The sequence below is a fragment of the Sus scrofa genome, chromosome 6 (genome assembly GCF_054392235.1).
Source record: "Sus scrofa isolate SSC_HxYL_T2T_F1_AM1 chromosome 6, Sscrofa_HxYL_maternal_Yorkshire_Landrace_v2.0, whole genome shotgun sequence".
Lineage (NCBI taxonomy): Eukaryota > Metazoa > Chordata > Mammalia > Artiodactyla > Suidae > Sus > Sus scrofa.
This window is the reverse complement of record NC_139388.1, coordinates 79,836,249-79,860,320: the sequence shown is the minus strand read 5'-3', so window position 1 is coordinate 79,860,320 and position 24,072 is coordinate 79,836,249. Positions and strand designations below refer to the sequence as shown.

The 24,072-nt window shown below is 54.2% G+C and overlaps 2 protein-coding genes across 20 annotated transcripts in view; both read left to right on the top strand.

The window, feature by feature from the left end:
• FAM131C (family with sequence similarity 131 member C) overlaps positions 1-24,072 on the top strand; it is a 301,322-nt gene that overhangs the window by 158,919 nt on the left and 118,331 nt on the right. The window lies entirely within an intron of this gene.
• On the top strand, positions 100-17,567 carry ARHGEF19 (Rho guanine nucleotide exchange factor 19). 19 transcript variants are annotated; one of them, XM_084962914.1, is made up of 18 exons: positions 2,981-3,138; positions 4,166-4,237; positions 5,740-5,812; positions 6,874-7,317; positions 7,979-8,260; positions 8,430-8,538; positions 8,614-8,690; positions 9,009-9,271; positions 10,046-10,206; positions 10,290-10,442; positions 10,721-10,850; positions 10,996-11,070; positions 11,245-11,334; positions 11,498-11,658; positions 14,136-14,294; positions 14,567-14,646; positions 16,456-16,560; positions 16,952-17,567. In XM_084962914.1, exons 4-18 carry the CDS (start codon positions 6,903-6,905, stop codon positions 17,107-17,109), a joined length of 2,418 nt encoding a protein of 805 aa, XP_084819040.1. In that variant the 5' UTR covers positions 2,981-3,138; positions 4,166-4,237; positions 5,740-5,812; positions 6,874-6,902; the 3' UTR covers positions 17,110-17,567. The 19 variants fall into 19 exon arrangements, 13 of the variants coding, with proteins under 13 accessions (XP_084819035.1, XP_084819037.1, XP_020951074.1 ...); XM_084962909.1 differs by lacking the exons at positions 2,981-3,138; positions 4,166-4,237; positions 5,740-5,812 and adding exons at positions 100-203; positions 9,477-9,542; XM_084962910.1 differs by lacking the exons at positions 2,981-3,138; positions 4,166-4,237; positions 5,740-5,812 and adding exons at positions 2,281-2,390; positions 9,477-9,542.

The following is a 24,072-nucleotide window of genomic DNA, read 5'->3' as shown; positions in this document are numbered from 1 at the left end:
TTGACCTCGCCCAGAGGGAGGATGGGCTGCGTACCCTTTAATTTCCATACGGCCCCGCCTACGCCACGCCCCTTCTTTCACATTATTTCCACCCAAGTCATTTCAGCTCCGGAGGGCCTCCTGCTCAGACTCACCTAGCCGTGCTTTCTGTTCACTGCAGCAGGGTCTCTGTCCCTGGAGCCCAGGACGCAGGGGCGAGTGAGGTGAGATTGCCCTTTCAGGACCCTAGCTCCCCCAGGATGCTTCCTCCATTGGGGTCCTCTGCTTCCAGCTAGGGGTCTGGGCAGTACCTTGGCCAGCGGTGCCGAGGTTGGCCCTGGAGCTGGGATGGGGGGACTAGGGTTCTCTGAAAACCCCTAGTCTTGAATTGCCTCCCTCTCCACGTTCCCCGGTCTCCTGCCCTGTGTGCAATGCTGACAATAAACCTCTTTGTGCCCCAGCATGCCGCTTCTCCGTGGACACCTGGTTCCCGACCCACTCTGTGCAATGTCCTCTCATTGTGGGATGATGCTCTGGGGGGGGCCAAGGTAGATGTGAAGGAGGGAGGGGACCTGACTGCTCTGAACCGAATGGTCACCAGTGGGTAAGGGAGAGCTCACGCTCCTATATGCTCCTCAAGGCCTGCAGTGTGTGAATAATAAAAGAATTTAGTTAGGTCAGCTGAGACACCTCCCAATGGACTTTCACACACTTTTCACTAGATCCTCCCCAAAGCCTGGGCAGGCAGTACTGGGCAATAGTTAAGGGCACAGATTAGTGGTGGAGTCACACCTGGGTCTGAAGATTAGTTCTGACTTTTATTTGCTGTGTGACCTTGGACAAGTTCAGTTTCATCACCTGTACGACAGGGACTTTATAGAGCTGATGAGAGATTTAAATGGAATAGTGTATTTAACCTGTCCTCATCTGATGTGGGAGCAGAAACAGTGGCTATCTCAGAGGGTTGTGCGGTGGAGAGTAAATGAATAAATAGGGGGAGTTCCCGTCGTGGCGCAGTGATTAACAAATTCGACTAGGAACCATGAGGTTGCGGGTTCGATCCCTGCCCTTGCTCAGTGGGTTAATGATCCGGCGTTGCCGTGAACTGTAGTGTAGGTCGCAGACACAGCTCGGGTCCTGCGTTGCTGTGGCTCTGGTGTAGGCCAGCGACTACAGCTCCAATTAGACCCTAGCCTGGGAACCTCCATATGCGGCAGGAGCGGCCCAAGAAATGGCAAAAAGACAAAAAAAAAAAAAAAAAAAGAATAAATAGGTGTGAAGTGGAGTTCTTTTCTCTCTCTCCCTTTCTTTCTTTCTTCCTTTCTTCCTTTTTTTCTTCCTTTCTGCTTTTTAGGGCCTCACCCGAAGCATATGGAAGTTCCCAGGCTAGGGGCTGAATCCAAGCTACAACTGCCGGCCTATGCCACAGCCACAGCAACGTGGGATCCCAGCTGCATCTGTGACCTACACCACAGCTCACGGCAATGCCAGATCCTTAACCCACTGAGTGAGGCCCAGGGATCGAACCTGCGTCCTCACAGATACCAGTTGGATTGTTTTCCCTGTGCCACAATGGGAACTCCACGTAAGGTCTCATTGTGGAGCAGTGGGTTAAGGATCTGGTGTTGAAACTGCTGTGGCTTGGTTTGGCACCTGGCCCAAGAACTGCTTCAGGAATGGCAAAAAACAAACAAACAAACAAACAAAAAAGGTGTGAAGTGCTTAGAACAGTACCTGGCACATACTGCGTGCACTCATGTTATTAGCGACATGAGTATTAGTATTTGTGTACTTGTATACATATTCACATTAAGTACCTGGCAAATGCTAAAAAAAACCCACAAAAAAACTCAAAACAAAAGCCAAACAAACAAACACAAAAAACCAGGTGGTATTAGGGAGAAAGCAGCTTACCCTTTCTCAGGCTTGCAAAGATTGCTTGCCAGGCACAGAGTAAGCGTTCCTTACTGGAGGCAGGTTCTACTTGGGCTATTTGAATTGTTTGTTTGTTGTTGTTGTTGTTTTGGTTTTTAGGGCCACACCTGTGGCATATGGTGGTTCCCAGGCTAGGGGTCTAATCAGAGCTACAGCTGCCGGCCTATGGCACAGCCACAGCAACCTGGGATCTGACCTCAGGTGCCCAAGAGAGAGGCCAATGTTTTTATTTTGTTTTGTTTTCTTTTCTTTTCAGGGATGCACTTGAAGCATATAGAAGTTCCCAGGCTAGGGGTTGAGTCGGAGCTACAGCTGCTGGCCACACCCACAGCCACAGCAACGCGGGATCCCAGCAGCGTCTGAGACCTACACCACAGCTCATGGCAATGCCAGATCCTTAACCCGCTGCTTGAGGCCAGGGATCTAACCTGCAACCTCGTGGTTCCTAGTCGGATTCCTTTCTGCTGTGCCGCCAGGTGAACTCCTTGAATTGGTTTTTTGCGGGCTCACTCAGTCAGTGTGGACTAGAGTCTGGGAGGTCTGGTGCAGGAGGGTGTTGGAGATAGTGAAGTGGGTCATTACAGGCACATAAGAAGCTGTGATGCTGGACAGATGGCCAGGATAGTGCCAGCTGTGCCGCATTGCTATTTCCATCTCCCAGCCATCGAGATGAGAGATGCTGTAGCTGGCTCAGAGAAGGTCAGCACACTGCAGAGTTCTCAGGGTCTCTAAGAAGTCCAGAGTCCAGAGCTTGGAAGTTTCTTTGCAAAGCTCCCAGGATGCTCAGCAGCCCCGAGAAGCCCCCTGAGTACATTTGGAAGGCCCCAGAAGAGGGGTGGCCTCTTCCCTGGGAGGAAAAGCAGTGCCTCCCTCATTTTTAGGATGTTGGTCTGGGGTCCTTCAGAGCCTCTCAATGGCATAGGACTGCCATTGTTCCAGCCCCCCTCTTGTACCTCAGACTGGACTAACCGGTTCTGGGGAAGGGGGGCGGGGAGCAGGCACGTTGAGACAGCCGCCTGCCCGCCTGCGAGGTTCCCTCCGCCCTCGCCTCCCCCCTCCCTGCCCCACACAATACCCAGGAGCTTGCATTGCCTGGCTCAGGGGCCATGCTGACATCGCCCCCTGAGGACCTGGCTGCAAGCCCAGAGCCCCCAGGGTGGCCTGGAGCCCTGGACCGTGCTGGAAGCTGGACGGAGCTCCCTGGCTGAGGTAGGGCCCCACCTGGTTGCCAGCAACCCTATCCTCCTCCCGCCAGTCTTCCCGAGTGAGTCCTTTGTGCTGCCTGCCTGGCCTCTGATCCAGGCCCCCACTTACGGCCAAGGGGGCTCTGCAGCTGGCTGGGCCTGGATCCCCCTTCCAGCCATCGCCTCCCACTGGGCCTCCTCTCTTAAGGAGAAGAAGAGCCCTGACAGGGCCCTACCCCTCCGGCAGTGGGTGGCAGGGCAAGGGGCACCAGAGAGGGAGCAGGGAAAAGCTGGGCGCAGGAGGCCAGAGGCGCTCTCCCCAGACTGCGGTAGTGGCCAGGGACCCTCTGCCAGCCTTGCCACGGAGGCCCGTGGTCCCTGCAATTAGCAGTGCCTCCTGGATGGGACTCTCCTGGGCCCTGCCCATCCTTCTCAGCTCGCAGAGACACTCATGGTGACACAGGCTTCCTAGATGGGGAGCTGGGAGGGTCCCTAAGGGCTACTCTACAGATGGAGACACTCAGGCCCAGGCTATGATTGGCCTAAGACCACACTGCTGGTCAGGGTCAACACAGGGCCTTGAACATTGGCAGGGGTTTTCCTCTGTGGGCTCCAGAACGACCCTTGCCTGGTGGACAGTAGAGGATCTTGTGATCATGTCTTGGGCAGGTAATGTCCCTGTTACCTGGGCCAGTCTCTTCCTGAGGTTTTTGTTTTTTCCTGGCAGAGATAAGCCGTAAACACAATGAACATAGCTTTGCCCTTCCCTGGGCCCTAGCACTGAGGTTGAGTGGACCACATCCGGGGAAAGCCACAGGGCTGGCATCCCAGCTGGATGGGTCATTCCCATCGCCCCTTGGCCTGGACAGAGGTGGAGGCTGAGCCACGCCTGACTTCCTCCCTGGGGACCTGCCTCCAGCCTTGTCAACCCCCTCCCCACCCCAGGAAGCCTTACATGCCCCCTCCGTTGACCCGGCCTTCTCCTCTGAGGGTTTAATAGGAGGTGCTCCTGCTCCAAGTTGTTCCCCGGTTTCCTCATTTATCCCTGCAGCTGACAAGGCTGGGAGGGTTCCTCTCTGCCCTCCGGGGGCTTCCAGAGCCCAAGTGGAGAGAATTGCTCATAGCAGGAGGGGTCTGAGGCATGTATGTATTCCTGCATGTGGGTACCCACAGAAGCAAGTGGGATTTCTGTGTTAAGGCCTGCTGATTCCAGCAGAAAGAGACCAGTCTGGTGGCGGTGGCCCCCTGTGTCTCCTGCCACATGCTCCTATAAAATAGGGTGTGTCTCACCTTCACTATCTCAGTTTTCCTACCCATGTGGTCAGGGCCCAAGCCATCCTCTGACTAGAGCAAGACTGATAGTACTCCAAAGAATGACTGTCAGGAGTTTCTGTTGTGGCTCAGTGGGTTAAGAGCCTGACTAGGATCCATGAGGATGTGGGTTCAATTCCTGGCCTCGCTCAGTGGGTTAAAGATGCAGTTTAAGATCACAGACTTGGGGTCAGATCCCGAGTTGCTGTCCCTGTGGTGTAAGCTGGTGGCTAGGGCTCTGATTTGACCCCTAGCCTGGGAACTTTCACATGCTTTGGGTGAGGCCCTAAAAAGCAAAAAAAAAAAAAAAAAAAAAAAAAAAAAAGAAAGAAAGAAAGAAAAAAAAGAATGACTATCACCAAAGAAAAAAAAGAATGACTATCACCTGCAAAGCTTCCACTGTGTACTGGGGCTGGGTGCTTGATAAGCATTACTATTAGTTTTCGTATTAGCATTTTGGAGCATGGCTATCCTATTTATCAGACCAGGAAACAGGGAGGAACCATCCCGTCTCCACTCTAGGCAGGAGATGAAGAAAGCAGGAGGAAGCAGGGTGAGGAGCTAAACAGAGTGGAGCCCAGTCACAGCTCCGGCTTTCCCCCGCTGGGTCCTCCCCTCCTTCCCTCTCTCCCTGGGTCCCTGACAGTGTCACTGTTTCCCTCACGCCAATGCTTTCTCCCTATCTCTGTGCACTGGGCCCCGGGGTATTTCAGGCAGAACAGTTAGCTACTGCTTCCTCCAGGAAGCCTTCCTGGAATGCCCAGGTCCAGCTGAGCCCAGCACCCTACTCTGACAGTTCCTCTGAGTTGGTGTTTGCCAACCAGGATTGTAACTGTTTTTGTTGTTGGCTTTTCCATGAGACTGGCAATCCCGCAGGGCATGAAATATTTGCCCATCTGTCTCTTCGAGTTTTTTTCTGAGCTTCACATCTGTCTCTGAGTATCTGGTCTGTCTGAAATTTTCCGTGTCTCTGTCTCTCTGTCTCCACCGCTGGGTCTCTGAATGTCTCAGCATCTGTGGTTTTCTGGTTTTGAGTGTTTTGGGGTCATGGTTTCTGCTGTCTAAAGGGTCTCCGTTCTCCAGGTCTCAATCCCTCAGGCTATCAGGCTCTGCCTCCTGGGTCTCCTGGGCCTGCCAGGCTGGGCGCTGCCCCTTTGGCCCAAGGGGGCCTCTGGGGGGGGGTGGTCCTTGCTGCCCAGCCTTCCCACAGCGAGGCCAGGCTCGGGTAGGCCCCCGCCCAGCCCGCTGCCTGTTCCCTCCCTCCCTACCAGCTTGCCTCACCACAGGGTTTGATGAATCAAACTCTTTGTCTGGGTGGGATCTCCCCCAGCCAGCTGGGCAGAGACAGGGCTTCCCCTGGCGGAGCAGCCGAAAGACATCAGCAGCGGGCCTCGGCTGGAGAGGTGAGGGGCTGGAGGAGGGAAGGGCCAGGGGGCGAGGGCTGGGGGTGAGGGCTCCTTGGTCATTAGGCTGGTCCTGAGGCTCTGGGAGCCTCCGCCGGCAGGATGACTTCCTGCTCAGAGAGGAGGACCTGCTCAGCCTGGCCCGATCCTGGGGCTGGGGTTGGGGTAGGGAAGAACCCCTCTCTCACCCAAAGCTGGAGAGCTGGGGCACGTCCCTGCCCTTCTCCTGGGAGGATCCAGGCTGATCGGGGTGGTGGCCCGCCTGCCAGTCTGTGACCCTCCCAGCCAGCTTGGCATGGGTGTGGGCGCCACACAGTGCTGAAGGCTGTGACTCTGGGCATGGGAGGGGAGGTTGGGTAACACCAGAGCCAGGGCTTCTGGGCCTGTGTATTTGTATCTGCATCATGGTGTTTGAGTGTGAATGGAGCAGGAGTGTGAGAAAGCTTGAGTGGACATGAAAATACCTGATGGGCCAGTGTGTGAGTGTTTGTGGAAATCTGAGTGGATATATGTACTTGTATTAAAGAATGTGTGTGAATGTGTGAGCCTATGAATTTAAAATGCCTGAGTGTATCTGAAAGTGTGCATGTCAGTTGTGTACTTGGGAGAAGATGTGTGTGGATGTACATGGAACTGGCATGGATTTGTGTGACAACCTGTGTATCTGTGTGTCTGATCACATGTCAGTGAGAATTAGGCAATATGCAAGGTGTTTAAAAGCACAAACGCAGAAGCTAGACTGTTTGGGTTTAAATCCTGGCTCCAGAATTTACCAAATAACACTTTCTGTGCCTCACTTTCCTCATCTATAAAATGGGGCTAATAATAGCATCGTCTCAGGGTTGTTGTGAGGATTAAATGAAATAATATGTGTAAAGCACTTAGCCTGTCATTCAGTAAGTGCCAAGTAAGCATTAGTTATTACTATATAATTAGCTGTGTGAGTGCTTGTATGGCTGTGTGTATACTTGTGTGCAAAAGTGTTGGTCCAGGCCTCCGGGACCTACTTGCTGGCCAGCCCTGCTGTCCTGTGTCTCATTCTGATGCCTTCTCCCCTGCAGGCCCAGGTGGGTGGCAGAGCAAAGGAGGAATGGACTGTGGGCCACCTGCTACCCTCCAGTCCCATTTGGCTGGGCCACCTGGCACTGCCCACCACCCAGTAGCAGTGTGCCAGCAGGAGAGCCTGTCCTTTGCAGAGCTGCCCACTCTGCAGCCCCCCAGTCCTGTGTGTCTGGATCTCTTCCCCGTCACTCCAGAGGAGCTGCAGGCACCTGGCAGCCGCTGGTCCCTGGGGACCCCGGCTCCTCTCCAAGGGCTGCTATGGCCACCATCCCCACGAGGCCCAGACACCGAGATCTCCACCAGTGGGGGGATGCGGCCCAGCAGGGCTGGCAGCTGGCCACACTGCCCTAGTACCCAGACCCCAGCTCTGGAGGGATCCTGGAGTCCCCATCACCCACAGCCACAGCGCCGGGCCAGCCATGGCTCAGAGAAGAAGTCAGCCTGTGAGTCACTGGAGGGGGGTGGCTTGGTGGAGAGGACTGGGGAGATGTTGGATGGCTCTTTTAGGACCCTTAAGCCCCCCAGTTCCCCCAAATAGGCAGGACATTAGTGATAAGAGAGCTAGGGCTCAGGGAAGCCGAGGTACTTGCCTGAGGTTACACAAGGAGTGGCTGTCCTGGGTTCCGTGACCCTCTGCCCACTGCGGTGAGGCACTTTGCCTTCTCTCTACCCTTCTTGTTGATCCCCTTACTCTGGGGAAAGATCCTGGCAAAAACATTGGCTTCTCTAGGAGTTCCTATTGTGGCTTAGCAGGTTATTAACCTGACTAGTATCCATGAGGATGTGGGTTCCATCCCTGGCCTCACTCAGCAGGTTAAGGATCTGGCAATGCCATGAGCTGTGGTGTAGGTTGCAGATGAGGCTGGGATCCTGCGTTGCTGTGGCTGTGGCTGTGGCCAGCACCTGTAGCTCTGATTTGACCCCTAGCCTGGGAACTTCTATATGCTGCAAGTGCGTCCCTGAAAAGCAAAAAAACCCAAATACCATTGGCCTCTCTCTTGGGCACCTGTCCCCATCCCCAGTGCTCAGGGCCAGTGGCAGGGAGGAGGTGGGGAGAGACCCCAGTGGATGCCAGCCTGTGCTCTCTCTCCTACCCCTCTGCAGGGCGCAAGATGCGGGTGTACCAGCGAGAAGAGGCCCTTGGCAGTCCCGAGGCCCATGCTGTCTTCCTGGAGCCTAGCCAGGCGACAGAGCAGGCCCTGAGCACAGAGGAGCCGAGGCCGCTGGAGCTACCTGGGCCCACCCGAGTGGGCCTTGAGGGGCCTGAGCGAAGGCGCTTCTCAGCCTCTGAGCTGATGACCCGGCTGCACTCGTCCCTGCGCCTGGGGCGGAATTCAGCAGCCAGGGCAGTGACCCCAGGGCCAGGCACTGGAACTGCTCGGGAAGGTACCAGCTTCTCCCCTGGGCCCTCAGAGCAGTCTAAGAGCCAGATGGGGAGTGGGGCACGACTCACACACACTGGACCTTGAGGCTGGGGCTGGTCAACTGGGGTGTGGTGTCCCCACGCCCAGGGCCACTGTCAGGGCCACCCTCCCTCAGCTCTCCCCCTCTCCAGGGAAAGCATCTGGAAGGGAGTCACGCAGTGTAGAAATGAGGTTTGACGCTACCGTGATGCCGGCACCTGTTGACCCGAGTGGGGGCCATGGCAGCTGGCCTGAGCCCAGGTACCACCTCCCAGCCCAGTACCCAGTCTGAGGCAGGGTACTGGACAAGAAGGGCCCTGACACTCCCTTTCCTAGGCTGGGCGCGCAAGAAGAGTCGGCTCTGGGTTCCGGGAGTGCCAGTGAGCGGCGCCAGTCACGATTCCTCCTCAACTGTACGTGGGAGGGGGTCACCGACTAAGGGGCTGGGGACTTTGGGGTACTGGGAAACTGGGGTTCGGAGAGTTGAAAGGTAGGGCTCTTGTAGGAGGGAAAGAATTGAACTCTCGGTATGCAGCACAGGAGCTAGTATGCAGTTGGTGCTCACGCAGTGTTTGTGGAATGAGTGAGTGAATGAATGAGTTCACTGTGTCCCGCTATCCGAACGGTCGGAAAGGCTGGTTAAGTAAGGCGGGCCCTTGGGGGAGCCGGGGAGGAGCCGGGCCCGGCTGCCGGGCGCCCCACGGCCCTCTCCCGCCCCTCTTCCCGCCCAGCCGTCCTCTACCAGGAATACAGCGACGTGGCCAGCGCCCGAGAACTGCGGCGGCAGCAGCGCGAGGAGGAGGGCCCGGGGGACGAGGCCGAGGGCGCAGAGGAGGGGCCCGGGCCGCCGCGCGCCAACCTCTCTCCGAGCAGCTCCTTCCGGGCGCAGCGCTCGGCGCGAGGCTCCACCTTCTCGCTGTGGCAAGACATCCCCGACGTGCGCGGCAGTGGCGTCCTGGCCACGCTGAGCCTGCGCGACTGCAAACTGCAGGAGGTGGGCGCAAAGCCGCAGTGGGGCGGGGCCGGCGGGGCTACCAGCCCTGGGGCCCCGAAGGGGTGGGGCCAGCAGTAGGTGGTCCTTGGACTTGGCGACCCGGGCCGTAGGGGTACTAGGCCAGCGGGACTGCAAACTGCAGTGGGTGGGCAAGGGATGCAAAGGGGAAAGTGGGGCCACAAAAAGGGGACTGTCGATGGGGAAGGTGGGTCTAGGACCTGACAAGGCGGGACCTGCTGCAAGCGAGGACACTGGAGCCCTGGAGCCAAAGGCGAGTGGGAAAGCGGGACGGAGGGGCGGGGCCAACAGGGCAAGGCCTAGGATAGGGCACGGCCAGAGACAGAGGCGGGGCAGAATCTGTCTGGGGCCTATGATGGAGGTCTCTGAAACGGAGGGGAGCCATCCCGAGCGCCAAACGCAAGGTGTGAGCGAGACCAGGCGGGGCCTAGGGCAGGGGCGGGGCTTGACGGGAGGGCGGGGCTAATGGGAGGGGCAGCTCTTTGCGAAGACTAGGGTCCAGCAGGATGGGCGGATGGTCAGGGATAGGGCTGCTTGCTAGAGCTTCAGCTGGGTTTGAACGATTGCGAGCAGCAGGAGGAGGGTCCCCCGAACCCTCCCGGGCGCCAGATTGTGGGGTGGGGCTAGACAAGGGGCGGAGACACGAGAGTACTGCTAAGTCTAAAGATGTGGTGTCCAGGGTTTATGGTGTGCGAGGCCAGGGGGTTCAGGATGGGTTGTTTTGGCCTTTTCAACCCTGTGTCCGCCCTCGCTCAGGCCAAGTTTGAGCTGATCACGTCCGAGGCCTCATACATCCACAGTCTGTCCGTGGCTGTGGGCCACTTCTTAGGCTCAGCTGAGCTGAGTGAGTGTCTGGGGGCGCAGGACAAGCAGTGGCTGTTCTCCAAACTGCCCGAGGTCAAGAGCACCAGCGAGAGGTGAGGGAGTGCTCTGGCCTCTCCAGGGTCAGGGACCGAGCCTGCAGTTGGCTCCTGGCCCTGACCCCTTGCTGACCTTTCAGATTCCTACAGGACCTGGAGCAGCGGCTGGAGGCAGATGTCCTCCGCTTCAGCGTCTGCGATGTTGTGTTGCACCACTACCCTGCCTTCCGTCGAGTCTACCTGCCCTATGTCACCAATCAGGCCTATCAGGAGCGCACCTACCAGCGCCTGCTGTAGGGCTGGGCTCTCTGAAAGTGGGGGGTGGGGGGTGGGGAGGATAGAGGAGTCTCAGGCAGCGGTAGGTGCTTGGGTGGGGTGCTGAGTGAGGAAGGGTGGCCTGGGAGGGGAGGGACACCTGAAAAGGCTCTGTGACCAGGAGAAGGCTAGACCCAACCCTATGGGACAGGAAGGATGTACTGAGAAGGCACCCGAAGAGCCAGTGGGGTGGCTGGAGTCATGGAGCCCAGGAGTTCAGGGCCAGCTGTGATCGCAGACTCTCCCCATTTTCCAGCCTGGAGAACCCCAAGTTCCCCGGCATCCTGGCCCGCCTGGAGGAGTCCCCCGTGTGCCAACGTCTGCCCCTCACCTCCTTCCTCATCCTGCCATTCCAGAGGATCACTCGCCTCAAGATGCTGGTGGAGGTACCTAGAGAGCACCAGGCTGTGGTGAGGGCTGGGTGGGGTAGAAGCCACTGTGCCTTCCATGGCCCCTTCTGGGCACCCACGGCTGGGCAGGCTCACTGGCAGAAGTCATAGCCTGCCTCACTGCACTGACCTCACCCTCCAGAACATCCTGAAGCGGACAGCACAGGGCTCTGAAGACGAAGACATGGCCACCAAGGCCTTCAATGCACTTAAGGAGGTAAGCTTGGCAGGACAGGGGGTGTCTGGCTCCCAAGGGCCTCCCCCGACCCTTTGGGTACCTCTAAGGGAACCCAAGCCTTCAGAGTCTCTGGTTCCCCAGTGGGAACCCGAGGCTGGGCTCTGGGAGCCAGGGTTGGGGAGGCTGCATGTGACCCACCCGTGGCCTCCCCAGCTGGTGCAAGAGTGCAACGCCAGCGTGCAGTCCATGAAGAGAACAGAGGAGCTCATCCACCTGAGCAAGAAGATCCACTTTGAGGGAAAGGTGCACGCCCTGAGCTGGTGGGATGGGGCAGCCCTGTCGCCTCCCTCCCTGGGGGCTGCAGGCCCTCATCACTGTCCACGCCCCCCCATCCCCTGCCCTAGGATCTCTGCCCTGCAGCCCCCGGCCTGACCTGTGCTCCCCCTCGCCTCCTCCATCCTCCCAGATCTTCCCGTTGATCTCTCAGGCCCGCTGGCTGGTTCGGCACGGGGAGCTGATGGAACTGGCACCATTGCCCGCGGTGCCCCCGGCCAAGCTGAAGCTGTCCAGCAAGGCTGTCTACCTGCACCTCTTCAATGACTGTCTGCTGCTCTCCCGGCGGAAGGAGTGAGTTGGGGCAGGGTGCAGGGGGAGTAGGTTGGAGTGGGGCTCCCTCCTTCCTGATCCATGGGCACCCCACCAGTCGCTCTGCCAGGCTGTGCTGCCAGGGCGCCCTGAGCCTTGGAGGCTCCCCTAGGAAAGGCAGAGATAAGGCAAGTTCATCTCCTGGACCTAAGAATCAAAGGCTGGACTGTGTGCCGAGGACTTGAAGCGGCTCTGAGCTTAAGCCAGTTGGAGCAGAGATTAAAAGCATAACCCTCGAGTCCCAGCTCTGCCCTGAGTCATAATGATAGTAACCAACATTAACTGAGTGTCTGTTCTGTGCCAGGCATGCTACGTGGATTGTATCCTTTAAACTTCTTTTTATTTTTTTTGTCTTTTGTTGTTGCTATTTCTTGGGCCGCTCCTGCGGCATATGGAGGTTCCCAGGCTAGGGGTCTAATCGGAGCTGTAGCCACCGGCCTACGCCAGAGCCACAGCAACGAGGGATCCGAGCCGCGTCTGCAACCTACACCACAGCTCACGGCAACGCCGGATCGTTAACCCACTGAGCAAGGGCAGGGACCGAACCCCAACCTCATGGTTCCTAGTCGGATTCGTTAACCACTGGGCCACGACAGGAACTCCTCCTTTAAACTTCTAAACGTCTTTCTGGGAAGAAGGCTTCCCCGTTACTCTCAAGACCATGGAGCTAGTGAGTGCAGGATCCAGGAGGAGGCCAGTCAGTCTGATGCCAGATCCCAGGCTCTTAACTACTATACTATTCTGTTTTCCATCAGTAAAATAGAGACTACCAGCTAGGGAGAGTCAATGCGATAATAACATAGCACAGTGCCTGGCACATAATGAACATTCACTTAGTATTAGCTGTCATTATTGTAAATTTGGGATGGGGGAGAGGACTTCCTGAAGGAAGCAAACCTTGAGGCTGGATGGGATGAAGAATGGACATCTTATGCTAGGGAAAGGGTTCGTGTCTGACTCATTCATTCATTCAATAAAGCATCACTGAATTCCCGTTCTGTACTGGGTGGGCCCTGCAAAGGGTGCTGGGGACATAGAGATGAATGAGACTTGTTCTCTGCTCACAGGTGCTCTCAGACCAGTGAAAATATGTCCTGACAACCACCTGTTTGGGGTTTTGATGGAAAGGTTTACTGTACTGTCGGACCTTCGGGTGTGAGAGGAGAATTAGTAAAGCTTCACAGAGGAAAGGACATTTGAGTCGGGTTTTGAAGGATAAGGAGGAGTTTTCCAGGTAGAGGAGTTGGAAGGAGATACAGCCAAGTCAATGAAGGGTGTAAAAGCAGAGGATGCTTGGGAGATGATGAATCCTAATGCGGCTGGATTTGTAGTGGGAAAAGGCAGCGGAGGGAAGTTGAGATGCTGAAAGTCTTGGAAGAGAGGTTGGATTTCCTGAGGGCAGTAGGGAGCATGGGCAGTAAGCAGAGGAGTGACATTTTACTCCCAGCCAGCTGGAGAATGGCCTAGAAGGAGAGAGACCAGAAGCTCTTGTAATTGCCCAGATAAGAGTAATGCTCCAGAAGTGGTAGGGGGCTTGGGGATAAGTGAATTCTTCTTTTTTTTTTTTTTCTTTGTCTTTTGTAGGGCTGCACCTGCAGCATATGGAGGTTCCCAGGCTAGGGGTCTAATCGGAGCTGTAGTTGCCGGCCTACACCACAGCCACAGCAACGCAGGATCCTTAACCCGCTGAGCGAGGCCAGGGATCGAACCCGCAACCTCATGGTTCCAAGTCAGATTCGTTAACCACTGAGCCATGACGGGAACTCCAGGGATAAGTGAATTCTGAAGACAGTTAGGAAATAGACAGATAGTGCACAGCTGCTGGTTGGGTGTCGGGGGAGAGGGAGGAAAGAGGCAAAAATGGAGACTAAGTTTCCTCTTGGGTACCTTGGTGGCGTCTTTCACTGGAATGGGAGACAGTGAAGAGGCCTGGTCGAGAGGGAGATACTGTTTTGTTTAGACAGATTGAGATAAAGGAAGCTATGGAACATCCTCCACCCACCCACCCATCCACCCTTCCCACAAGGCTTCACCAGACCGAGACAGTGGGCCTGGCAGTGTCGGACACCAGAATACAGTTCAGCTATGTCCTAAACTGAGACAAAGCTTAGTTTCCATACCAGTTAGAGAGCCAGACACAAAACAGTCCATCAGGGGAGCTGCCCTGTTGGCTCTTTGGAACAGAAGCTCCGGGAAGGGGTCAGAGAGGAGTGGAAAGCCTGCCTGGGGGCCGGGGACTGGTCTCCATGACCTTCCACCTGTCTGTGAGCCAGCAGGAATGGATCCCCTGTTCCCTTTAGGGATTTTGTTGGCTGCCAGGGAGGAGGTGCCCTATCCAGCCATGTTTCCCTGAGGAGGGTCCTAGAGGGACAGACGACCCCTTCTCCTCCCTTCTAATCAGAACTCACCTCGTCCTGAGGGTGGGGGCCAGTCTGACCTCACCTCCCCTGGCCCTGCAGGCTGGGGAAGTTTGCTGTCTTTGTCCATGCCAAGATGGCGGAGCTGCAGGTCAAGGACCTGAGCCTGAAGCTCCAGGGCATTCCTGGCCACGTGTTCCTCCTTCAGCTCCTCCACGGGCAACACATGAAGCCTCAGTTTCTGCTGAGGGCCCGGACAGAGTGAGTGGGCCTGGGCGTGGGGAGAGAGGATCCCCCCTTCCCGCCTAAGTCTGGACATGAGCAGAGCTGGCATCCAGGGTGTTCTGGGCCTGTTCCGCTCTTCTGTTCTTGGGCTCAGAGCTGTGGGGGGCACTGGCTTGGGAATGGGGCTTCCCCTGGGGTGGGGAAGTCGTGACCTGGGCCCCAGGCCTGGACATCATACCCAGTTCTCCCATCTGGCCCTGGGAGACCGCACTTTGCTTGTTGGGACAGCTCAGCCTCCCTCTCCCTAGAAGTGAGAAGCAGCGATGGATCTCAGCCCTGTGCCCCTCCAGCCCCCAGGAGGACGAGGAGGTCGTCAGCGAGGGGGAAGGTAGCAGCCTGCCAGCCCCACCCCCAGCCTGGCCTGGGTACCTCATTGCTCTCCGCTTTCCTTCAATCCTGGGTGCTGTACTGCCAGCAGGGCTTGTGAGGAGAGAGATGGACTGGCCTGGGGTGGGCAGGGGCAGCCCTCTGAAAGCTTGAAGGATGGGCAGGATTGATATAGGACAGGCCAGCCTCCACGTGCACAGGCAGCACACCGGAGACAACAGGGCCCTTTCCCAGTTCATCCCCGCAGAAGCCCTTTTCATACGTTTTAGAAAACAGAGATGCGGAGAGGGGGTAAAGTGACTTGTCCAAGTTCAGCTACTAAGCGGCAGAGCTGGGATTGGAGCTCAGGTCTGTCTCTAGCTTTGTATCAGTTACAAAGCAGACGGGAACCAGAGGGGCCAGGGCGTGGGCTGGTGGTGACGGGGGAAGCATCTGCTCTGTTGGTCCAGGGGCTTCTCTGGGTGTGAAATGAGGCTGCTGAGCCAGAGCACAGCCCTACCAGAGAGCACCGGATGGGGTGGCTACCAGGTGGCTGTGGAAGGTTTTGGAGTGGTTTTTTTTTTGGTCTTTTTTTTTTTTTTTTTGTCCTTTTGGGATCATACCTGCGGCTCAGGAAGTTCCCAGGCTAGGGGTCCAATCAGAGCTGCAGCTGCCACAGCTACACCACAGCCACAGCAATGTGGGATCCTAGCCCCATCTGCAACCTACACCACAGCCCCCGTCAACGCCCCATTATTAATCCACTGAGGGAGGCCAGGGATTGAACCCGCGTCCCCATGGTCACTAGTCAGGTTCACTAACCGCTGAGCCACAACGGGAACTCCTGTGGAAGGTTTTTGAGCAGGAGCATTAGGGCTGAACATTAGGTGCCTTCCATGTGCCAGGATCCTGAGGGGCTTTTATATGCATTTATTTTATGTAATCCTTATGACAGCCCTATTGGGTAGATTCGTTTTTTGCATCTGAGAAAACTGAGGCCCAGTATGGTTAGGTAACTTGCCCAAGGTCACACAGCCAATAAGCTGGGATTCAAACCTGGTCTGGACCCAAGGCCTGTGGTTTTCCTGGTACTCCCAGCCCTCCTAGTGCAGTAGAAGGAGCTGGGGGCCTGGACTGGAGCTAATTCTCTGGCTTGAGCTCAGAGTCCTTGTTTGGGCTGGAGGGTAGACTTCCCACTCCAAAGACGTGCTCAGGGAAGGCCTCTGAAGGATGGGTAGGGGCGGCCATGAAAAGATCTGGGGAAGAGCACTCCCGGGGTAGGCCAGCCAGTGCAAAGGCCCTGAGGCAGGAGAGCAAGCGCTCAGAGTGTTTGGGAGGGGAAGAGGAGGGGAGAAGGAGGTAGCAAAGGGGCCACACCAGACTGTATAGGGTTTTGTAGGCTGTTGGGCACTTTGGATTTTATTCCAAGGGCAGCGGGAAGCCCTGGGGGTTATAAGTGAGGGTTTGAATCCCAGTTGAGAAGGATGGTCTGGAGGGAGCACCAGCGTAGCATGAAGGCCATATAAAGGGGACACTGCTATTTTGTGGGGACTGCCTGGGGGCAGTTAGACACTGGCCTGGCGGTCAGGAGTGAAATGAATTGAGCCAGGAGATGAGAGCCTGGGGCAGAGAAGCCGTGATGGAAGCCAGCAGGGACTGGGTTTACCTGGAGCTTGTGTTTAGGATAAGAGAGAAGAGTGGTCAGTGTAGACAGAGGAAAAGCAGCAGTTGTGGCTACCCTCCCACCTCTTATTTCCTCCTCCTGCCTCCCCCTGCCTCCCCCTGCCCCATCCTACCTTGGGGACGCCTTCACTCTCCCCTGGGCTCTCAGACCACCCCCAGGTTCAATGTGTCAGGACATACAAGGCACTGCAGCCAGATGAGCTGACCTTGGAGAAGACCGACATCCTGGCAGTGAGGACCCGGACCAGTGATGGTGAGAGGGGCCTCCGGGGAAGGCCTCCCTGATGGGGCTTTGGTGAGCAGGAGGCAGTTGGATAGCAGAGACTTCACAGGAAAAGGTTATGCAAGTGTTGATCAACCACAGCATGCAGGAATCAGGTTAGACAAGAGAAGGAACTTCCTGCTTGCAAAGATGTAGGAGTGAGAGTAACTGCTTGGGGGAGAGTGGAAAGTCCCTTCTCAGAGGATATCAGGAAAAACAGGTCAGAAGTTCATCTATAAGTCGGCCAGAGGCATGCTCTTTCCTGAGCCTGGGAGATGCTGAGATGATGTCCCTATGGCCCTGGGGTGCCAGTGAGGCTTGCATCAGGACGTAGGTGTTCCTTTGATGCCACTGATGCTGCTTCTGGCCTCTGTGTCCTTAGGCTGGCTGGAGGGGGTCCGCTTGGCAGATGGTGAGAAGGGGTGGGTGCCCCAGGCCTACGTGGAGGAAATCAGCAGCCTCAGTGCCCGTCTCCGAAACCTCCGGGAGAACAAGCGGATCACGAGTGCCACCAGCAAACTGGGGGAGCCACCTGTGTGATGGGCAGCATGGCCTGGGACACCAGCTCCACGGCTCCTGGACAGGTCTGGAGGGTACCTGCCGTGTCTCCATCTCCCAAGCTGCTGCTGCTGGCACTTCTGTTCTGAGGTCTGGCACCAAGGGTACAGGCTGGACACCTTGACGACACCTCCAAAGAGTCTCCCCTGTCCTCGTGCTCCTCAGTGTCCACAGCTCAGGGCCAAAGGTAATTTCTTCCTCTGGCTTGGAGGCCACAACCTGTGACCTCTGGTATCTGACAAGGATGGGGGCCTCTGCCTTTCATGCCCTCGACCCTGCCTAACTCTTGGTCCCTCTGGCAGGGATCTGGCTGGCAATGGCTCTGGTGCTGATGGGTGTTGGGACCTCTTTGTGTATATAGTTCTGGAGTCTTCCAGCCTGAGCCTGTATGGGCCCTAGTTGCTGTGACTTGTCTGTAAATAAACTCTCATAATGCCCTTGCTTGGAGTCTGTGAGCTGTTTGATGCTGCCTCCACCCCAGCCCCACCCCCAGCTAAAGACCAAGAGGGTCTCTTTCTTCCATTGGGGACTTGCCCTTCTGTTTACCTCTTAACTGGAGGAGGGTGTGAGTGGGGCTGTACATCAGATAGACTGCTTTTGGAAGCAATTAACAAAATATCAGACTCAAACAGACTTAAATATTTAAGAATTTAGGAGTTCCTGCTGTGGCATAGTGGGTTAAGCATCCAGTGTTGCTGCAGCTGTGGTATAGGTCATAGCTACCGCTTGGATTTGATCCCTGGCCTGAGAACTTCCGTATGCTGCAGATGCAGAAAAAAAAAAAAAAAATTAAAGAATTTACTAGTTCTTGGATTTGTTTCTTAGAGCTTCATTAACAAATTATCACAAAGTAGGCCATTTAAAGCAACTGAAATTTATTCTATCACAGTTCTGGAGAACAGAAGTCTAAAATTGCTCCCATGCTCAATTTTTGCTGCGCCCTTCCTGGCCTCTTTTAGCATCTGATGGCTGCCAGCATTCCGTGGCTTGTGGCTGCATCACTAATCTCTTTCTCCATGGACACCTTGCCTTCTTTGTGTGTCTGCCCAATCTCCCTCTGCCCACCTCTTAAAAGGATACATGTGGTTGCATTTGAGGCCCACCCAGATTATCTCCCCATCCCATAATCCTTAATTTAAATCCTATCTGCAGAGAACCCTCACTTTGCCCAGGACAATATTCATAGGTTCCAGGGATTCGAATGTGGGTATCTTTCACAGGGGCATTTCTCAGCCAATTGAGAAGTGTAGGGACAGATTGGGCTTCAGGCAAGGCTTGATCCAGTGGTTCATTGATATCACTGACAATCCAGCTTTTTCCATTTCTCTATTATTATGTTGCTCTTGGTATTGGCTTCATTTTAAGGCTTCTAAGGGCTTCTTCATTCATTCCACATTGGTAGAAGAGAATTGTCTTTGCCCTAGCATTTGCCGTCAAAGACAAAATGATGCTTTAGACCAGCTGCTTGGGTCTCATGGCTACCTCTGGGCTGATCACAGTGGCCACAGGATGGTGTGTGTTAATAGACCTAGCGTAAGTCATGTGCTTCATCTCCGGAACCAGATTATCTTCTCTGGAACCCCACAGATCCCCAAGTGAAGTCTGGTGGCCGCTGCAAAGGAGGGGCAGATGCCAGGGAGGCCAATGTTCACTGCCATCCAAGTCAGCCAAGAGAGTGGAAAGACCTGGGAATAGTGAGCTTGGAGATGTGAGCACACTTGATGGGATAGGAGCATCCTTCATCTCTCAAAAGGAGGTCAAAGAAAACAAATGAGTTGGGATGGTCCTGGAGGGCAAACATTGACAAATGGGGAGATGCTCAGAGCCATGAAGAAGGCTTTGGGGATGACTTTCTAATGGGAGATGGTGCAAGGAGGGAGGAGTGCATGGGCTAAGGAGACAGACATACTTGAATTTGAATTCTGTCCCATACATTTATACCCCATGTGATTTTTTTTAAAAAACAAAGCTTTTAGGAGTTCCCATCATGGCTCAGTGGTTAACAAATCCAACTAGGAACCATGAGGTTGCAGGTTTGATCCCTGGCCTCGCTCAGTGGGTTAAGGGTCCGGCATTGCCATGAGCTGTGGTGTAGGTTGCAGACGCGGCTCGGATCCCGAGTTGCTGTGGCTGTGATGTAGGCCGGCAGCTACAGCTCCAATTAGATCCCTAGCCTGGGAACCTCCATATGTCGCAGGAGTGGCCCTAGAAAAGGCAAAAAGACTAAAATAAACTAAAATAAAAAAAAGCCTTTAGGGAGTTCCCTTGTGGTGCAGTGGGTTAAGGATCCAGTGCTATCACTGCAGAGGCTTCTCATGTCACTGCTGTGACATGAGTTTTATCCCTGGCCCACAAACTTCCGCATGCCTTCAGGTGCGGCCAACAAAACAAAACAAAGCAAAAAAATGGAGTTCCCATTGTGGCACAGTGGAAACCAATCTGACTAGTGTCCATGAAAATGCAGGTTTGATCCCTGGCCTCGATAAGTGGGCCGGGGATCTGGCGTTGCTGTGAGTTATGGTGGAAATCGCAGATGTGGCTTGGATCTGGCGTTGCTGTGGCTGTGGTGTAGGCCAGCAGCGGTGGATCTGATTTGACGCCTACCCTGGAACTTCCATATGCCATGGGTGCGGCCCTAAAAAGACAAAAACAAAACAAAAGAAAATAAAAAAACTAAGAAACCCCCATTGGCACGTGACTATTAACAGACCTCCAGATTGCAATCAGATTTCACCAGGTTTTCCACTCGTGTCCTTTTCTCGTGCCACGGTCCAACCCAGAATTCCGCATGGCACGGAGCCCGCAGTTCTCTGCACACTGCTCTGATCTGCCACAGTCTCTGAGCCTTTCCCTGTTTTTCACGCCCTGAAAACTGGTCAGTTCTGGTCAGCACTTTGCTGGACCGTTGCTTCATGTGGGTGCGTGTGATGTTTTGCTCATGACAGGGCAGGAGTGGCGGGTTTGGGGGGAGAAGACCGCAGAGGTGGAGGGCTCTTCTTGTCACGTCATCTCAGGATGCACGTGATGCCCATGTGACTTATGACTGGTTGTGTCAACCTTGATGACATGGTTAAGCTGGTGTCTGCCAGGCTTTTCCACCGCGAAGCTACTATTTTCTCCTTTCCATCCTCTGTTATTTGAAGCAAGTGGAGCCCACACTCAGTTGGGGGAAGGCAGGCCACACTTCCTGGGAGCGAGAGCTACATATATTATTTTGACTTCTTCTGTAAGGAAGATCTTTCCTTCCCCATTTATTAATCAATCATTTATTTCTATCAGCACGGGTGCATGGTGTTATCTATCTTATCCTTTGAATTATAAATAAAATCAAAGTTATTTATTTTATTGTTCAAGTTGTTCCTGCTTTGACCATTGAGAATTCTTTCTTTCTTTCTTTCTTTCTTTCTTTCTTTCTTTCTTTCTTTCTTTCTTTCTTTCTTTCTTTCTTTCTTTCTTTCTTTCTTTCTTTCTTTCTTTCCTTCCTTCCTTCTTTCTTTCTTTCTTTTTTTTGCTTTATAGGGCCGCACTTGCGGTATAGGGAGGTTACAGCGCTAGGGGTCGAATGGGAACTGCAGCTGCCAGCTTACACCACAGCCACAGCCATGCCAGATCTGAGCAGCAGCCTACACCACAGCTCATGGCAACGCTGGATCCTTAACCCACCGAGCAGGGCCAGGGGTCGAACCTGAATCCTCGTGGATACTAGTCTGGTTCATTACCACTGAGCCACAATGGGAACTTTTGTTTTGATTTTTTTTAGCATTTCTTTACTTTCTGGCACAACAGGATGCTCCAGGCTTAACTTGTATTTTTCCCTTTCTCAGTAAAAGAATCAGCCGTTTCTCTAAGGAGCATGGTTTCTATTATTGGAGAGTGATATTTAAAACGAAGATCTGAGCGCTAAATGTGTTCATTGCTATTGAGGTGTCACTGTTTTGAGGCCCTCCCATTGGACAGGAGTAGGGAAAAAAAAATATGTGTGCGTGTGTAATATATATATATAATGTGATTTTTAGATAAGATGCTTAATGGCCATAAACCTCAGGAGGATGGGGGATGGTGACAATAGTACCTGTTTCATGGAGCCACTGTGAAGTAAATTCTATAAGATCAATGGAGTGCCTGGTCCAAAAGAAGTTGCAGGAAATGGTGGCTTTTGTTGGGTCAGAGCTGCAGAGCCAGAGCCTGGGGGCCCTTGTAAGGTGGTGAGCCTTCTGTGTCTTGAGGATTTAAGGAACTCAGAAAATCCAGCTCCAGGATTCCTGCACTGAGAAAAGACTAAACAGCCTCTCTGCTTCTTCCAGTGCTGAATCTGCACAGAGAGAGCCAAAGTTGGCACCAGGCTGGCAAAGCAGAGGAAGCAATCTCCCCTCATTCAACCTGCCCTGGCACATCTGGTTTCTGGCTGACACCCAAGTCTGGGCTGGGCTGCTGGGGGTTGGGCTGGGGGGGCGGTGGGCAGCTCTCTTTGGGGCTGCACACAGTCCCATGGGGCCCGCTTCTCTCTTTCCCCACCTGCCCAGGAGCTATATCCAGGCAAAGCATCTTGGGGGCTCTCTCCGTGGTACCTCTGCCCAGTAGTTATCTGGCCTTGGCCCTGGTATCTGGCCTTGGCCATCGACCTAGGGCCCTGCCCCTGCTTGCTGCAGAGAAAGAGGAAGGTGGGGGTAGTATTGGGCAGGACAGGAGGTGGGCAGGCATGTCTGAGGCAGGGGTTTTGGCCCCTGAGGATGTTTGCTCAGCCAGTCTCCAAGCCATGTGCTTCCAGGCCTTTCCAGCCAGTGCCCAAGCCCTTTCTCCACAATGACTGAGGGGTCCTGCTGTTCACACTCCCATGGTTCCCCAGCCCTGAACCTTCTACTGTTTGTTTGTTTTTTTTTTTTTTTTTGTCTTTTTTATGGCCACACCCTTGGCATTTGGAGGTTCCCAGGCCACGCCACAGCTGGCATACGCCAGAGCCACAGCAATGCAGGATCCGAGCCACATCTGCAACCTACACCACAGCTCGTGGCAACACCGGATCCTCAACCCACTGAGCAAGGCTAGGGATCAAACCCGCCTCCTCATGGGTTCGTTAACCACTGAGCCACAGTGGGAACTCTTGAACCTTCTATTGTTTAGAAGACTTTATCCTCAGGAGTTCCCACTGTGGTTCAGCAGAAACAAATCTGACTAGTATCCATGAGGACACATGTTTGATCCCTGGCCTTGCTCAGTGGGTTAAGGATCCAGCATTGTAGCAAGCTGTGGTATAGGTCACAGATGTGGCTTAGATCTGGTGTTGCTGTAGCTGTGGTGTAGGCTGGCAGCTCTGACTCCTAGTCTGGGAACTTTCATATGCCGCAGGTGCGGCCCTAAAAAGAAAAAAAAGAAAAAAAGAATCTGACTGCAGCATTTTCCATCGCTGCAGAGGCACAGGTTTGATCCCTGACCTGGTGTGATGTGTTAAAGGATCTGCTGTTGCGGCGGCTTGGATTCAATCCCTGGTCCGGGAACTTCCACATGCTGCACAAGAAAAGGAAGAAAAGAAAAAAGAAAAGAAAAAGAAATAAAAGGAAAAAAGGAAGACTTTATCCTGAAATGAAACGGTTGAGAAGAAACTTACTCAGTTGTCCATGTTTAGGGTACAATGAGGTTTCAGGGTAAACCAGGAGCCAAAGCTTCAGCCCCAGAAGGCACTTACCTCTTGGGCAGCCAGCTTGGAGCCCAGAGCACAGGGGTATATTCACCTTTCTTTGTTCATTCTCTCCCTCCTCCTTCCATTCCTCCCTCCCCTTCTCTCCCTCTTTCTTTGTGCTTCTTTCTAATCTGTTTCATTCTTCTCTCTCTCCTTTGTGTCTTCTGTGGCAGGGTGGAGGCAGGGGGTGGCAGGTGATGTGGCAGGTGTGGACAGCATCCTTAAATGAACAGATGAAATGTAGGGGCTCCCAGACAATTTCGAGAGTAGGTGAGGATGTGGGGCAGGAGGAAAGCTCCTACTCTATTGGCAGGATGTAAATTGGCACAACAATTTTGGAAAACACTTTGGCTACAGCTGCTAAAGCCAAATGCATGCCTACCCTATGACCCAGTCATTTCACTTCTTTCTTGGCATACACACTCAACGGAAGTGTATATGCATGCGCCCCCAAAGACTTGAACTGGGATGTTCTCAGCCGTCCTGTTTCATTACTCGGCAAAAATACTAGGAACGACCCAGATGATCCTCAGTGGTAAAATGGATAAATTACGGTCAGTTCACACATGGGAACACTAGACAGCAATGAGAATAAACCATCGGCAACTGCGCGTAAGGACATAATCTAGACAAAATATGGGAGAAGCCAGAAACAGAAGAGGACTCCTTAGATGATTGGATTTGCATAAAGGACAAAAAAACCAGGCAAAACGAATTGAGGGGTAGAAGTCAAGGGGGTGGGGGGCCGTCCTGGGGCAGGACTAGGAGCTCGTGTGGGAGGAGTCAGATGATGCAGCAGTTCCTACAGGCTGTTCATGGGGACAATCCATTGAATTGCCCGCTTAAGTAAGATCTGTATACTTTGTGGTTGTGAGTTAAGCTTCAACAAAACCTTTACTCGGTACCCTGGTAGGAGGAACCCTGGGGCTGTGGGTGGGCACATAAGGGAACAGCAAACTCTCATGGAGGATCAGGGCAGGCTTCCTGGAGGTGGTGCCATCCGAGCTCATCTTGAGAGCTGAAATGAGGTAGCAGGAGAAGGACACAGCAGAGCAGAGACTCAGGATTTACCCTCCTCTGGGAATGGGCAGTTTGAGGAGAAGCTCTTTCCTATCAGAGAGGAATCAGTGGCTGGAGTCCTTGACCTGACCTTGTCTTTGGCCTGCTCCTGCTTTGTTTCCATGTGGGAGGGCCCAAGGACCCTTCTTGCTCCAATGCTTTTTCTGGGTTTAGATGGAGGCTTGGCTTCTGATTCCAGCAGAGCTTAG

Excerpts from the sequence above, each read along its gene's own strand:
- ARHGEF19 (XM_084962905.1), top strand. The coding sequence starts at position 3,632 with ATGATTGGCCTAAGACCACACTGCTGGTCAGGGTCAACACAGGGCCTT. Across the intron at positions 10,443-10,720 it reads CGCACCTACCAGCGCCTGCT|CCTGGAGAACCCCAAGTTCC; the intron begins GTAGGGCTGGGC and ends CCCATTTTCCAG. Across the intron at positions 16,561-16,951 it reads GAGGACCCGGACCAGTGATG|GCTGGCTGGAGGGGGTCCGC; the intron begins GTGAGAGGGGCC and ends CTGTGTCCTTAG.